This window comes from Marmota flaviventris, chromosome 1, assembly GCF_047511675.1.
Source record: "Marmota flaviventris isolate mMarFla1 chromosome 1, mMarFla1.hap1, whole genome shotgun sequence".
NCBI classification, from domain to species: Eukaryota; Metazoa; Chordata; class Mammalia; order Rodentia; family Sciuridae; genus Marmota; species Marmota flaviventris.
In genome coordinates this window covers 195,921,747-195,938,995 of record NC_092498.1, presented here as the reverse complement: position 1 = coordinate 195,938,995, position 17,249 = coordinate 195,921,747, and the positions used below count along the sequence as shown (strand labels likewise).

Here is a 17,249-nt window from a genome sequence, read left to right as displayed (position 1 = left end):
GGATCAAAGTGAGCTTTTAAAAACATCCATCAATCATATTGTTCCCCACTTAAAATCTAAGGCCTAAAATTGATTTTAACATCCTCGCCCTCATACACAGAAAACTCCTAACACCTCACCCTGGCCTGCTAGGCCCTGTGTGACCTAGCCCCAGCCCTCCTTTCCAACCTCCTCTGCTTCTGTCCACCCTGCCCACCACCCCTGCTACACAGTTCTCGCTGTGTTAACCCCTCTGTTTAGAGATTCTCCCTCCCAGACCTGCCCGGCTAACAACTATGCATCTTCTAGTCATGTGGAAAGGTCCTCAGGGAGCCGTTCCCTGTCTTTCCAAGATGAGATGAAGTACCCACCTTCCCTCCAGTCTTCTCATTTGTTTTCTCTTCTGACCATTCATGTTCAAAGCCAAGGATGACAGGATCCTTGTTTTGTTCACCAGTACATCCCAGTGCTTAATATCTAAAAAGTACTTAACAGACATTTGTGGGGAGGGAGGGATGACAGACAAGTGGATAAGGATCAGGCCACCCTGGGGAGAAAAAGAGCACAGTGTGAAGTTGCCCGTGGAAACCTTGGCAGTGACATCCACCCACCTCGAGCCATGTCCAGTTCGGTGCATCTGCGGTCAGGGTTGGTGTGGACGCGGCACTTAAACACAGCCCCGGGGGACTTCACTGAAGTGCTGTATTTGGAATCTGCTTTTGGTGCTCCCACCAGGACCCTGCATATCGAGAGGAAAAGGCATTCTGTCATAACCCAGTACTGGAGAGAACAGGCAGGTGGTTAAATCCTCACCCAGCCTTGGCAATTCATCTGAATGCTCACTGGGAAATCATTACCCATGTGCTCGAGAGTCCTACAATTAACCTGTTAGATCTTCTCCGGGTGCATTAAAAGTTTAAGGGCGGGCCGGGAATTGGCTCAGCGGTAGAGCACTTGCCAAGCATGCATGAGGCCTTGGGCTCCATCCTCAATAGTGGGGAAGTAGGTAGAAAGTTTAAAGGATAGTGCTGAGGTGCAGCTCAATGGTAGAGCCCTTGCCCCACATGCACAAGGCCCTCGGTTCATACCCAGCACTGGGGGTTGGTGGGGGGTGGCAGAATCAGAGGATAGCTGGAGGGAAACATGTAAAAACAGAAGGTTCCTCTTCAGAACACAAATTCATAACAAACCCATAAGAAAAACACTGACAGACCAATAGAATAATGAGTCAAAGGCCTGAACAGACACCTCACAAAATGAGATAACCAAATGGACAATAGATACATGAGCAGGTACTCCCCTGTATTAGTTACCAGATAAATCCAAAAGAGACAGCCCTCCAGACTCCCTAGAAGGCCCAAACCAAAAAGACTGAAAATGCCAAGTGCTGTCAAGGATGCAGGGCAACAGGCACCCCCACACGCTGCTGGCAGGAGTGTGGACTGCTAAAACCATTTGGGAAACTAGTCATCGGCTTCTCATAAGGCTGAGCCTCCTCTATAACCCAATCATTCCATTTCTAAAACTACACCCGACACAAGTGCACATGTGGGCTCTGCAGGGGGCATGCACAAAATGTCCGCGGCTGAAAGACCCATCAGTGCCAGAGTAGCAAATCTTGGTGCAGTCATGCCTTGAAGCTCTAGGCAGCAACAAAAAAAAAAAATCCACGGACATCCTCCTGCTGCAGCCTCAAAGCAGCAGCACACAATAGAACCCCGAGCGCAAGACACGGGACTTAAGAGCTTCCTGCTCCAAATCCACATATCTGAAGTTGAAAAGCCAGTGAAGTTTAACCATGGCATTAAGGTCAAGAGGACGGTTCTCTCTCCAGGGAGTAGAAAGGGAAGGTGTAACTGGTTTCTGGAGGTGGTTATCATGATTTCACCTGTGCAGTGCTCATACAAATTCATAATTTAGTTGTGACATGGGAGCTTTCAATTAAAAAAAAAAGTGGGGGGATTTAAAGATGCCATTTCTCTTCTCTGCCCTCCTCCTTTTGCCACCCGCCCCCAACTCCTGCAATGGTTTGCCCTCAGACAAAGGCAAGAAAGAAGCTCTGTATGCTTCACTTTGAACCACAAAGCTGCAAAGCTGGGCCATCCCCAGCAGGCCCGGTCACAGGGAAAGAAGCACACCATGAGGAGGAAGAGTCAGGTCCGAGCCTGGGTGGGTGCAGAACAAGGGGGAAATGACTATAAGTCCCCTCCCAATGGTACAAACATCCTCTTGCCCTATAGTTTGGTGCCTTGTTTTTAGAAAGTTGTCAACCAAACATCTACAGCAGAGATTACTAAAGAACACTAATTAGACACAGTTGTACTGAGATGTGAGCCATTTGGAAAAGTCTTGTAGAATGAGACTTTAATCTAAAGCCACACTGATGTTCTAAGAGTAGAAAATTCAAAGCCCCTGTTTAATGAGAATGTGAGTGGTTCCATCTCTCTCGCAGGCTGCAGAGGAGAGGAGGCCAACCTGGCCAAGACATTCATTCCACTCAGGAAACTCATCCTCTCCTCCATGCCTTGGAGGACAACACATCTTCTGCTAAGCATCTGTGGGGAGGTGTCCACCAGAGACTGGAAAGATCCTAGACAGCCTCCCTGAGGACGGACGAAGCAAGCACGCCCAGGCTCCCCTCACTCCGTCCCGAGAGTCACCTTCTTCTGAGGGTCTCATTCACCCAGTCACCCCCACTCTGGCCTCAGAATGACACTGCTTCCCCACCAACACTCTGGCTAGGCACACAAGGCCTCCCTCCCACAGCAGCCATCTGAGACCCTCAAGCAGGACTGGCAGACATCACAAAGAACCCTGGTGCCAGGGTTCATGGGAATGCAATTTCCAATGCCCCTGAGCTGAGCTTCCACACCCTGAACTTGAAGGATCCAGAGCACACACAAAGATAGGGAGGTGCGAGCAAGGTGGAGCACACTTGTAATCTCAGTGGCTCAGGAGGCTGAGGCAGGAGGATCGTGAGTTCAAAGCCAACTCCAGCAACTTAGCAAGGCACTTAGCAACTCAGTGAGACCCTGTCTCTAATAAAATATTTAAAAAGGGCTGGGGATGTGGCTCAGTGGTTAAGCACCCCTAGGTTCAAATCCCAGTACAAAAAAAAAAATTATTTCCCCCTTTCCCCACCAAAGGATCTCTCTCCAGGTAAGTCTTGGAGGGTGTGTATTTGCTTCCGTGAGGATGCCCGGCTGAAGTTGACATAAGGGAGGCCCTCCACAGTCAGGGTACCCACCCCAGCAGCCCTACCCACTTCAGTAATGCTCTGGGTGGTTCTTGCTGGGCAGCTCACGCTCCTCTGGTCTCACCAGGGTGGGCCACGGCTATAGAATTCCCAAACAGAAGCAGGGCTGGAAGCCACAGCCCTTTGGAAACCTAACCGAGCACTTGCCCAAACAGACCACACACTGCCTCGCTCTCCCGCACAAGGGCAGTTTGTCGGCCCTTGGCTGCTCTAACACAAATGCATAATGACACACAGAACGAAACTCCAGTGAGAAAAAAAAAAACCACATGAAGAGATTCATTTCCCCCCTTTGCTTCTGGGGCTGAGCCTAGAGCCACTGGGGTAAATTAAGGATTGTGTGCACTAACACCAGTTGTTTTCACAGGTGAGAAGAATTAGCAGTTGGACATATCAAAACTGCTGAAGCATCGCCAGCAGGCCCACATGTCAAGTCCTAGGAGCTGGGGACACGGCTCCCTTGAAAACCCCAGGGCCACAGTGCTGGGACCAAATATTCCCAACTCCAAATTCACATCAGCAGGGCGAATAACTGCCGTTTGTAATTCACTTTTGAAAAGTCAAACCCCCCCCACACACACACACACACATACACACACACGCAGGGCTTGGGACTGGAGCTCAGTGGTAGAGTGCTTGGAGTGTACTGGGTTCAATCCCCAATATCACCCCATCTCCAAAAACATAAACAAGAGAAAAATACCCAACTATCACAGGTGATGGAATGGCTAACGGCTGCAAGAATCAATCTATGATGTGCTGCAACTGTCATTGCGACTGTGGAAACTTCAGATAGCACCACCACCCTAAATTCACAGATTCCTAGGCATGTCCGACCCAGCAGGCAGGGAGCCTGAGGGCTGAATCCTCAACCACTGCTTCTGGACCCTAGAGCCACAGTCCAGTGGGGCCAAATCTACATCACAAAATCTAAAGTAGACCCTTTCCAGCGTTCTCCAGTTCCTTCCATTTACCAGTGAATGGATGCGATTTCAATTTTTCTTTATGACTGCATAGATCCCCATTGTGTGTGTGTGTATACCCACACTGAAAAAATACACTAGAATCCAAGTCCAATGTCTAATGTTCTCTATCATGTGTGGAAGCTAGAGGGGAAAAAATACTAAGAGGAGGATCTCCCGAAACTAGAAGTGAGAACAGTAGAGTTGAAGCCAGAGACGGAGGACAGGGAAGAGGGGAAGCAAAGGGGAAGAACTGGAGAATAAAGTTGACCAAATTATGCTATGTGCCCGAATGACTACCTCAATGCATTCCAGTTGTATATATATAAGTATAATGCACCAGTTAAAAATAAATACATAGAAGGAAGACTGATAAAGAGGTAGAAGATCAGGGGGAGTAGGAAGGAGAAGGGAAGGAAGTGAAGGTGATCATAACCGGGAAAATGAAACAGAAAACTGTTTATAACTACGTCAAAATGAACCACACTGTTATGTGTAACTAAAACACATTAAAAATAATTTTTAAAACTTTTAATCTAACAGAAGGGACCTAATGAATGATAATTTCTTTCTAAGCCCAAGGTACTTGAGGGTTCCAACAATGGCTGATGGAAACACTGATAATAGCCCACTAGTTAAAACTTTTGATCAGCTGGCCAGATGAGGTTTTTTCCCCCAAATCCTGTGCAAAGGAAAATAAAGCTGGATAGAGAGACAGGTGTGCACACATGCAGGACACTCATGGCTGGCACACTGGAACAGGCATTTTTATCAACATTTACAGAACCTTGTGGCTGGCTCCACCTGAGTCACTTTTAGTTTTTGGTCCAGGGATTGAACCCATGGGCACTTAACCACTGAGGCCACATTCTCAGGCTCTTTTGAGACAGGGTCTTGCTAAGTTACTTAGAGACTCAGTCACTGAGGCTGGCCTTGAATTTGTAATCCTCCCACCTCAGCCTCTGGGATTACAGGCATGTGCCACTGCTTCCAGCTGAGCATGGCTTTTCTGAAGTTCATTCAACTGGCTATTTGCCAGGCTGATCCTAGGAGATAGAGGACAATGGCTCAGAGGTGAGGACAAGCCACTGAAAAGATGCCAACTGCTTTTTCTCATTGTTCTCGGTTATATTGACACTTCAACCATTCCCCCCCCCCCAAATCTTCCCTGATTCACCTAAGACAACATGTCTTTCCTGTCTATGGTCACCATACCAAAGGACTTGCGCATTTCCAACAGGCTCCCGTCAATAAACCATCTTGCTGATCCTCACTTCTCCCAGCTCCTTCAAGTGCAGTCCCCAGACCAGCAGCGTGGAGAACATGGGGCCCTTAATGAAAGTGCAGAATTCCAGGCCATCCCAAATGGCTAAGCCAGAATGTGCACTTAAAGCAATCTGTAGTCTAGGAAGTGCTATATAACAACCTACTGCGATTACAAATGACCAAGTTCAGTTGGAGCCAGTAGACTGCCCTCGAGAAGTGAGGTTCTGCTCCTATCTCACCCCCAGTTAAAGATGCCACAAACTTCAAAGATACTTTGGTGTCCTCTCATTAGCCTAGGACTCTGGGTTTCTAATTAGGGCAATTGTAGGTAGCAGACATTTAGAGCATGCGTGCAGGTTTGGGGCAAGGCTATGTTGAATTTAGTCTCTACAGCAACCCACTGGGATATACTATTATTCTCCCTGTCTCACAGACAGGGAGGCAGAGGACCAGAGGTGGTCCCTGGATCTGTCCCATCCCACAGCTGCCAAGCTGCAGCATATGCCCCAGCAGCAGAGTGTACTGCCCACTCCTGGTCCTACCCAAGCTCACATCAGCAAGAAGGAGGGAAAAGGGAACCATTGTGGATGCAGTGACCTTTCTTCTGGTCATTCACACACATGGCCATGCCTGAGAAAGTCCAAGGAAGGCTCTGTGGGCAGCTCTAAGGTTAGAGCTCAAATCTGGAAACTCCATCAAATCAGAGGACAGACCAGGGTTTGGTGCAGAAAAGAAACCTTTCTCTACCACCACTACCGGCTCAAGAGACTCAAGAAATGAATCCCAGTCACCTTGCTTTTCCAAGACACCGGCACTGTGGCATGGTGTTAACTGGAGGTTTAGCCCCTGTTCAGAAGTAGTTCACATCCATGTTGGACACAGGAGCCCATCTGCACATCCACCAGCACCAGCTACGCTCCCGAGTCTGATTTGCTGCTCAATCCAATCCTATCAGGCGCCTTCTTGCAAGCATTCCACTCAGACACACTCGGCCACACTTCTGCTGTACAACAGCTGGGACCTGAGCTCAGGGTGACTGTGTCCAGGGGCATGCTTCTTTTAGTCTCCCCCAAACTCCCTCCTAGCATGGCAGCTTCAATGCCTTGTTTTTGCAATGGAGGTTCTTCCTCAGTTTCCCCATGTGTGGTTGAGTGGCTGCAAAGGTTCCATCCCAGCACCCACCTTACTCCCTCACTCCTGTAAGTTACCTAGAGGTAAGATTCCTGGAGAGCAGGTGGCAGAGAAGGGCTGAGCCACAGCTGCCTCCCTGGGGAGACCAGGAAGCGACAGTATCTAAAGGTTTCCTCCCTCCCCACAAATGACACAGCAGCCACTCCACAGAGCAAAATTACAGCTAGATCCAGGACAGCAACTGGGGATTACAAACTTTAAGCCCATTAGGTTTGCTTTCATGTATTTGATCCCAAAGCCAAAGTTCCCCCCGAGGGACCCACATTTCAGTTACATGAGTAGAATTCAATCACTGTGTGTCCACCACAGGGAAACCCCAGGAATCCCTCCACATCCCTCGCTGGGCACAAAACAGCCAAGGCTTGAGCAGAAGGAGGCTGGTGCCAGAGAGCCACCTCGGACCACAGTGGGCCCTTCATTCCCAGAGAGAGATGATACTCCAGTGTTTACCAACCGGAGCTGAGACCAGAAAGCCTCAGTAGCTCCTCTATTTGAAGAAACTGAGGGTCCAGGTATTTAAGCAGAGACAGGGCTTTCCAGGAGTTTTAAGGGCTTTCAACTAATGGTTGCACCTGAATCCTAAGCTCTGTGGGCCAGTGCCTCAGGGTGATGATGTGTAAGATGCACAGGGAGTAACATGAGGGTCAAAGTCTGCCTCTACTGTTGGCAAGCTGTGTGACCTCCAGCAAGTTTCTTAACCACTCAGTTTTCCTCTTTTGTAAAATAGAAGGATCAAATCCAAGATGGATTTTTGTGATGTTAGGCAAGAGGATATTTACAAAGCACCCTGCATGGTACCTGTTACAAAAACAGGCAAAGTGTTGGAATGTTGGGCAGCCATAGGCCAAACACCTTGACAACCCACTGTCCCAGCTCCACCTCTTGGCAGTAACTCAGGAGCTCAGATCGTTAGAACTGTGGTTTCTTCTCTGATGTGCTAGGCAGGAATTGATTCAGACTCTCAGTTTACATAACAAAAATCTGGGAGTGTCCAGGATGATTTCCCCACCAGCCACAATAGAAAAACAGCCACAGTTCTCCACCTGCCCTTTTCAATGTAACTTTGCAGCTTCTTCCATCAAGAAGTGTAGTCTGGGGCTGAGGTTTTAGTTCAGCTGCAGAGCACTTGCCTAGCACATGGGAAGCACTGGGTTCGATCCTCAACACCACATAGAAATAAAGGTACCGGGTACAACTACTAAAAAAAAAAAAAAAAATGAGAGGTGCAGTCTGTTCCCCCTCCTCTCAATGCGGGCCAGCCCTGCAACTCACAGAGGCCAACAGCACACAGGAGCAGAGATATGGTCTGGCCTTTGGACTTAGGCCTCAAGAGACCATGTATTCTTCTAATGGTCCCTTTAGCACCCTGCCCAGACACATGTGCACCAGCCCAGGTGAGCCTGGAGAAGGGAAGACAGTATCTAAAGAGATGAGACACCCCAACTAAAGCTGTCCTACCCCAGCCAACCAGTCGACCCAGAAGTGGACCAGATGTGAGAGGAGTCCAGCTCAGAGCAGAAAAACACCCAGCTGAGCCCAGCCTCAGAATCATGCGCTGACAGATGGTGGCTAGTGATAGGGTGGTTTATTACACAGCAAAATTGTGACAACAGAAAAACGGATATATCATCCAGCAAGGGCATGCCACTTCTGAAGTGAAATGGGCCATGGGAACTCCATCACCCACCAGCTTCTCTCAATTCCAAACCAATTACCCACGGTGGAGGCTGAAAACTACTGCCAACCCTCCCCTGGCCACCTGATCTCCTTTCCTTCCCCCAAGGGGATCTTCGTCACCAGCCAGGACCGCAAGCTTTCTTCATGGCCCTGATGTAACAGGCAGGGTGGGGTGGTGGAAAGAGCCCCGAGGAGAGTGACTAGAGTCACACTCAGGAGTGGGCCAGCTCCTCTCCAGCCAGGTGCCCTCAGAAGGTCCCCTGGCTCCCACCCCTATCTCTGGACAAAGACAACAAGTGCATGGTTCCCCCTCCCAGGGCAGCAATGAGGCACAAAAGGAAATATGGCAGACAGCAAAGCACTGGGGGGACTGTATCCCCTAGGGTGAGTGGATTAGGGTCTTTCCTCTGCAAGGCCAAGGGCAAACAAAAATGCTCCCAGCAGCAGCATGGGGCACTCTTTCTTCCCGATTCCTTGAGCAGGAGCTTGATACACATCTGACCCTGAGAACAGTCAGACCCACAATAAAATAGATTGATCCGAGTTCCCATCACAGCCCTGAAATGTCCTTCCTAGGTATCTTCGACAAGTGCCTTGGCCTCTGTGCGCCTCGGCAGTAATCCCCGCTGCACCGGAGTAACTGAGCACAACGTCCCCAGCACGTTGCAAGCATTCCTACAAGGCAGGAAGAAAAAAATCTTACCGTGGGAACTGTAGGTTGCAGTAAATAAGAGGAGGAAGAGGAGCACGATTATACAGGAAAATGCAGAGCTAGAGAATGAATGAAGCCAGTGGAGTTCCACACCCAGCTTAGGAAGAGTAGAGAGGCCCAGGAAGAGTCCCCTTGGCAGCACTGGCAATGCTTTTACATTTAGTTTATGGTATATATGTGTTTTTCCCCCCTCACCACCACCTCTACCTCACCTCGGAAACGTACACCTATTTCCCAGACTTATGTGGAGCTGGGGATGGAACCAGAGCACACAGAACAGGGCTGGGGTGGCCTCCCACCAGCTCCCTGGCTCTACAAGACCACAAAGAAAGAGGCATGTACAACTCTAGGACTTACAATTCCACAAGTCTCTGATTGAAGGCCCTGCTGTCACCCTATGTCTGGCATTAAAACAAGTGTTCTCAGAAAGATGAGGCATTCCAGAATATTCCATGGATTCACCTAGACTTCTTGGGCTGCATTGTCACCACGCCTCACCCACTCCAAGTCTCCTGGCTCCCACCATTTACTTAGGAAGCTCAGCCTGGAGAACAAATGGGCTGCTCCAGTGGCCGACAGTCTGTGAGGGAGGAAGATTTGTAACCCCAAATATTTGAACACCAAAAAAAAAAAAAAAGGCAGGAAACTTCCTCCATCTCAGCTCACCCCTTCACTGGGAGGCCGCCTCTCCTACCTGTTGCTTTTGCCAATTCAAATGCACAGAAGTCCCTTTTGCTCACCTAAAAAAAAAAGTTCCAAAAACTAGATTTTTTTTTTTTTTAAACCATCTTAGACTCACTTTAGCTTCCTAAGACTGCCTCTGGCAAAAAAGGAAGGTAGGGATAAAAGAATTTATTCTGCTTTGATTGGTAGCCAAATCCACTTGGCTAAAAGGATTTGCAGTTCAGAGAGCTTGATGGCTCACCATGAGGTACAGTCCTGGCCTCTGAAATCCCTCACCTGCGACTTCTGATGTTAGAAAGCTATAACCTGTCAGCTGAAACAAAGATGCGCTGGATTCTGTATCTGGGTCAGTTCCAAGGCCCTGACGTCAAGCCTAACTTTCCACACCCCAACCAGAGTGATATGAGCATAGACAGATGAGCCCAGCTACAGGACAGGCCAGAAGCATATCTCCCAGCTTCCTAAGGCAACTCCTGCTTACCGGCGGCCAGGGGCAGTAGGGGACAGTCAGCTGAAGCCTCCAGATGCTGCCCCTTTCACGTCCTCTGCAGTGGTCGAGCCAAGGCAACCCCTCCTCCCAGACAGCTCCAGCCCATGACTGGTCATGACAGAACATCACCATTTCTGCCCAATGGTCCCCACGGGGTTAACTGAGATTCTAATCAGATCTGCATCACAACCTGAGGCTCTCTGCTTCACCCCCCTTTCTCTTTGGCATACCACCCCTCCAACAATTCTCTTACACCCCTGTCTGTCAGCATCTGCTTCTTGAAGATGCAAACTAACAAAGTCCCCAATAAAAATGATCTCATAGGATGGGGTGTAACTCTAAGCCACAGCTCCCTAACTGGCAAACTAGAAACCACACGTCAACTTAGCAACCCTTCAGCTGTAGAACATGATGCCTATGGAAGCATCTGACCCTTCCTAGATGCCCAGAAAATATTATCTGATGGAAATAAGTTTTGATTTTTAAAGTTACCAGCAACTCCCTCCTAAGTCGATTATTTCAGAGAACACTGTGGCTGCTTTTAATAAACGCAAAAAACATTTTCCCTGGACAAGTCATAACAGAAGTTATCAGAAGGAGACCATTTCCTGAACAGCAGCATGTCCGCAGGGAATCGGGACTGGCTGGGGCCTGCCCTTCACACCCTCACACAGGGCTGTTAGACACTGGCTGGAGGCAGCTGCTGTCTGCTCACTCCACAAGGCTCTGCCCTAGGCAAGACAGCCACTTCTGCCCGCCACCTTCAGCACCAGCTGAAGAAACAGCACCCTGGCCACTTCTCAGCATCTCCAGGGAAACACCCCAGAAGCCAGGGGAAGATGCCTTCTGGGTCCTCTTAGAAAGCAGCCCACACATGTGCGGTCCCTTCCCAAGAGCTTAAGAAAGCAGGTTCTGCAGGGCAAGCGAGGTCAGAGAATGTCATTTCCAGAATATGCAGCTGAGGAAGTACAACTGCACCTTCCCCTAGGAGCCAACCTGGGACAGAGGAAGTCGGGGAGCACGCCCACAGGGAGGTTATGAGAAGGCAGGCTGCCACCAGCACATCCGGGTGTTTCTGAACAATTGCAAGGCAGGAGCCGTGGAGCCCATAACTCCAGGTCTACATATTTCTCCTTCACATGAGTCTCTCCTCTACCCTTAGAGGCACCCAGGCTGTCTGAGAACCAGCTCCCCACAACTGGAGCCTATACCATATCTTAGATTTTGTCCGAGATAGACTAGAACCCCACAATTTTCTCATCTACCCGATTTGCAGGTGGACTTTAAATTCCTGAATCCCCACTCCTAAGCCCAGAACAGGCTCGCTAGTGTCTAATGAATGAAAAGAATCTATTCATCTGCTCACAATTTTCAGATTTAAGCACCTCTGTTTGGGTTTTAGCACTCAAAATATGCCAATGGTTGATTTTTCATTTAAAATCTTTTGATCCTTGTCTAGCTCTGACTAAAATCATGGCTCTAAACCCACACTGTCCAACAGACCCTTCTGCAGTGAAAATACCCTCTCTGTAGGCTGTCCAAGACAGTAGCTAGTAGCGACACGTGGCTACTAATGTAAGCTAACATAACTGAGAAACTGAATTCTTTAATAAGAGTTTCAGTTCATTTCAATTTAAATAGCAAGACATCTGGCTAGTGGCGACCATCCTGGGCAGCTCCCCAGAACTGTCCAGTTTGCTCCTTTTTACCCTCAACCTGAATGCAAATTGAGGACACGTTCTCCTTGGCTCTGAACAGCCCATTTCTCACTGAACAATGCTCTGAAGATCTTCTCGAAGCAAAAAGTCAAGTGCGTCTTCCATTTCCGAGCGCTTACTCTGTGCCTGAGAGCAGCCGTCTCGACGTGTCCCAGGAGAGGGGGGCAGGAAGCACGTCTCCAGAAAGGAAGCCAGTGCACCCAACCACTCCAGGGCGTGTGGGGTGGCGGGGGGGGGGGGTGTGCACACCAGCAGGGCCACATTTATTTATATCACAAAGTGTTACAGCTGTCGGCTCTGCAGCTGAGGAGCCGCCAGGGAACTGGACAGAAGTCAGCTTTGTCCGTGTTCCCTGGCACCTACTGCTGTTGTTTAAAGGATGCCAGAAGATGGGCGGGGGGCAATAGAGGGACCTCTGGGTAGGCAGACATGCTCTAGGTGTCATTAGAAAAAAAAAGAAAAATTGAGTCAATTGCATGTTTGCACTCAAACTGATAAGAGTGTCATTAGGTTATTCTGGTCCAATTCTCAGTGCTCTGGGCATAGTGACAGAAGGACCATCAAATAAGCACTTTGAGAAAAGCTGGGTGTGTGGCTCTGTTCTCAGTAGAATATGGCCATAGGAATCAGATTCAGCACCAAAGCTCAGAAAAGCAAGATCACCCCCATGCTTTACATAGGCACCTAGGACCTGCTGATCAGTGACAATTTCAGTTCGCAAAAAATTGGTAGAAATGCTGTTACAAGATTGAAGCAGTGACAGTTCTGACAGCACATCCACATGCTCTGTGATAATGCACTGGGATGGAGGGACATCTCTGAAAATGTGCTATAGATTGAATCTAGAATGTCCCCCACAGACCCATTTGTTAAAGGTTTAGTTCCCAGCTTGGCATTATTGGGAGGTGGTGGAATCCTGAAAAGGTGGGGCCTTGTACAAGGTCACAGGGGATGTCCCCTGAAAAGGGATAGTGGGATCTCAGCCCCATCCTCTTTTTGCTCCATGGCTATGAGGTGAAGAGCTTTGCTCCTCCATGTACTCCCACTATTATGTACGAACACACCACAGGCCCCAAAGCAATAGGGTCAACTAGCTGTGAACAGAAACTTGAAACCTCCAGAATTGTGAACTAAGATTCACCTTTTCTCTTTAAAAACTATATCAGGTGTTTGTTATAGTAACGGAAAGCCAACAGGGGAAACCCTCAGCTCTGCTACCCAGTGCCCCTTCCAGCACATTCCCTCCCCTAAATCTAATACAACCTCTCCCCTGAAAAATGAATAATTAGCATGAAAACATGGTGAATCACCAGAGACCCAGTTAAGCTAAAGAGTAATTTCTTCCAGCTGGGTAGTATGACATACCTGTAATCCCAGCAACTCAGGAGGCTGAGGCAGGAAGACTGCAAATTTGAAGCTAGCCTGAAGATACAGGGGTTACTTAACATTTGTCATGGTTTCCTTTCAAAGTTTCAACACGCTATTTTCTTTTCTATGACTAAATTGCTTACCTTCCTCATCTACCTGTGATCACATATTTGCCAGCACCACATAGGTGTCTACGCTCTTCCATGACACAACAGCAGCCTTTTGCTAAACTACTCCAAAACCCCAGTGCTGGAATAAACTGATGCACGTCCCTAAAGTACACATTTGAGCTTCACTGGCACTTTGGTAATTCAATAGAGATGGCCTCAAAACCTCCATCCTCTCTGACACAGCAATTCTAAGCCCAGGGATTGATTTGAAGGAAATAATTAAGGATGTCCGCAAGGATTTAGTCATAAGGATGTTTAATAAGGATGTTTACCCCTGCTCTTGTTAATAATTGTGAATAATTAGAAACAACCTACATGGCCCTGAAGTGGAATTAGAAGAGCCAGGGTTCAAGGACTGCCCCACAGTAAGAGACCAACAATCACTTCATCAACCAAGATTAAAAATTAGAGACTTAGGATAGATGCAGATTTCGCAGGACCTGAATCAAGAGAATGGAAATGAAGAACGGCAAAAACTAAGAAAATAATTAAGGCAATGTGGGGGGACAACATGCTTCAAAAAGATTTTATTAGAGTGCACCTGAGAAGCTACAGGAACAAAGCACCCCAACATAAAGAGCAGCTGGCTCAGCATCAGACCAGAAAGAGCAGTCCCTCTGCTGGCTACAAGGCCAGGCCCCAACTTTATCCCCAGTTCCTCCCTACTATCTACCCAGAGTGCCAAGTTTAAAACTAAACCATCTTTTCCTGCACTTGCCAAATGTATTCACAACACAAAGCTTTTCCTCATCCCTTTTGTAAAAGCAAAGCAAGCTGAGCAACTTCTCTGTCAGGTGTGTTCTTAACTCTATCCACCTGTTCCCATCTGAAGAAATCTTGACCAGTGGACTCATGCAAATCCAGGTGAGGGTAGCTTGGCACCTCTCCCTCTAGCCATGAAAGAGCTGGAGAGTACATCAGGCAGCAGCACCTGCAGATTGCACCCAATGCCCTGGCTTACTCAGTTGCCTGCCCTTTCTTCAGCAGCCCCTACCCAGAGCAGCCCTGCTGTTTTTGACAGCTCTTCCCACATGCCTAGTACCAAGGTCACACAGTCTGGGAGCCCAGCATGGGCTTCTGGGATGTGTTCTCCAACTGCTTTTACCCAAGTTGTGTCTGTACCAAATCCAAAGCCCACAGTAGACCTGAAGTCTGGAGAACATAGCAGAGGCATTCAGTCTTTGAAAATACGGATTTAGCAAATGTAGGAAGAAAAAGTCCAGTCAAAAACTCAGCAACTGGAGTAAATGTTGGGTTTGGTGGTATAGAACTAGATAACAGCTGCACAAGGACTTTGAAAACTGGTTTTCCTGGAGGCAGCTCTCCTAAACAGCATGATTGTTAAAGAGCCAGCTGGTCACAAAGTTCCCTCCTGCAGGAATGCCTAAGGACCCCCCATCTACACTCCACCCTTTTCCATTAGCCTCTGCTCAATCCAGAGCAGTGGCTCTCCAGCATCTATGTGAACGCACAAGTGACACTGCCACCCCTGAAGATGCTCACACTGCTGATTAGACAATACAATCAACCCCCTCCCCCCCTCAATAGCTGTCACCTGGACCCACATGGAGGCATGATACTGAAGATTTAAGAGGGAGGAGCTGCTCACAGCCTCTCACTCTGATGGAAAAGTAACCATGGAGTGGTTATTTTATTCTCCCGTTCAGAGGAGGTGGCCAAAGAGCACCAGTCTCCTTAGTCGTCCTCCAATAGGGCTGGGCACTGAAACTCTGAACACAGCTGATGGTGCTTAATGAGAAGCCCCACCATTTCTTCTAACCCACCCCTCTGGACTGGGGAGCCAGGGTGCAACTGGACACTCTGGCCTCTACAAAACCTAAGCTCCTCTCCCAAGACACATTGTGGCATTTGCCTCAGATGGTACATGAGAGGATGACCCAATCCACACAAGTTTTGTCACTTAGGGTTCCTCCCTTATTCTTCCCTACACGCCGGCGCCTCTCAGATCCGCTTCCACAGAGGAGGCTTCAGTCCACTGCGCCTATCCTGGAGGACCCCGCTGCCCCCACGTCCCCCACCCACCACACAGAGCCCATTCCCCTCACACAACTCCGGGTTACTGTTTCCTGCATGCAGTGACGCTGGACAGACAAACTATCCCCAGAGTTGCCCTGAGGTCTCCTGGGGTTCCTGCGGAGTTCGGGATGCTCGGCCCCTCGGAGGCAGACGGGCTAAGTTACTTTTCGATCGGGAGGGTAAAGCCGAACCTGACAACTGGAAAGGTTCCCCCCGCACGCTGCACACTGGGACCCCCCAGGGAAGCGCCCGGCCCGGCCCCCTCCGCCTTGGGCGCCGGCCGGGACGTCAGCGGGGCCGGGACCGGGCGTCCTGCCTCCTCCCGCCTTCTCCCGGCCGCAGAGCCGCGCGCAGCGGAGACATTTAAATCGCCCCCTCGGGACCGCAGCGTGGAAGAGGCCGGAAAGGCGGCGACGGCGGCTGGCTCTGGGGCTGGCCGGGCCGGGGTCGGGGAAGCACTCACCAGCGCGTGTTGTCGTGGAAATGCTCCAGCACCGCGTAGCCAAAGAAGGAGCCGGCGGGGCCCTGGAAGCGCACGGGACGCTGCGGATCGAGGTTGTAGGCGCCCGCGGGGACTCCCGCCGCAACCAGCGTCAGGAGCAGTGCGCGGAGCCCCCCGGCGCCCCTCCGTGCCGCCGGGCTGCCCATCCCCAGCCGGCCGCCGCCCTCCCCTCTGCCCGAGAGCAGGGCGCCGAGCGCACGGGCCGCCGATGGCCAGGAGGCTCCCCGGGACTGGAGCGCTGAGCTCGGACACTGGCGGGATGCGGGCAGTGGGCCGGCACCGGAACGGTGGTTTGATCGAGCGATGAAAGCAAGCACTGGGGAGGCGGCGAGCGGGCGGCGTCCGCAGTCTGGCTGAGAAGCCTGCGCGCTGGGAGAGAGCGGGTCCCGGGCCGGGCGGCGCTGGTCTGCAGAGAGGCGCGCCCGCGGGGTGGGCGGCCCGGACAGCCCGCGGCAGGACGGCGCGCCAGTGCCCCCTGCGGGCCGCAAGTCCCCTGCTCACCGCCCTGTCAGGGAGTTAGTCCCGGGACACCCCTGGGCGTCCGGTGTGTTCCGGATCTCCTAGGCGACCCATCCCTAGCCGCTGCGTGCTCTACGGGTCCTTCCATCCCTCTCAGTCTCACACTCACATTCAGGACCAGAACAACGCGGATGCAGGACAGGGGTCTGTTAAAACCCTGCCCATCAGCTGATCCTAATAACGTGTAGGCAACTAGCACTCAAGGAATGTCAGGTGTTAATAACCACAATTAGCCACGTGGACACCAGCAGAGCGCCGCTGCGTGCTCTACTCGGTCTCCTAAGCCAGTGATTCCCTAAACGTGGTCTCGGGACCCGCAGCACCGACATCACCTGGGAGAGAATTTGTCAGAAATGCAAATCTACAGGTCCCAATCCAGATTTGTCGAATCAGAAGCCAAGCCCAGGGGGTTGGGGGTCTTGTCTTGCACTGTGTGTACAAGCGCATGTGCGTGTGTGATTGGGATAGAACACACATGAAGTTTATCATCTTAACCAGCTGTTGTACAACCAATACCACCACCCAGCTCCAGAACGCTTTTCATTTTGCAAAGCAAACCACCCATTAAACAATAACTTCTTGGGCTGGAGCGTTGTAGCTCCGAGATAGAGTGCTTCCTCAGCGTGCAAGAGCCCCTAAGCTTGATCCCCGGCAGGGCAACATACAAACAAAGAAAAAAAAAACAACAGAAATCCCTCCCCACTCCTCCCTCCTCCCA

At 50.1% G+C, this 17,249-nt stretch overlaps 1 protein-coding gene across 1 annotated transcript in view; it reads right to left on the bottom strand.

Annotated features, from left to right (window-relative positions):
* The window catches only part of Itga9 (integrin subunit alpha 9), a 319,107-nt gene extending 302,713 nt beyond the window's left edge, over positions 1-16,394 (bottom strand). The window contains exons 1-2 of the mRNA XM_027932436.2: positions 15,974-16,394; positions 591-718 (exon numbers count right to left, since the gene is read on the bottom strand). Coding sequence (XP_027788237.2) covers positions 591-718; positions 15,974-16,158 — 313 coding nt within the window. The 5' untranslated portion in view covers positions 16,159-16,394. The remainder of the gene's footprint in view (positions 1-590; positions 719-15,973) is intronic.
* Positions 16,395-17,249: the final 855 nt, after the last annotated feature.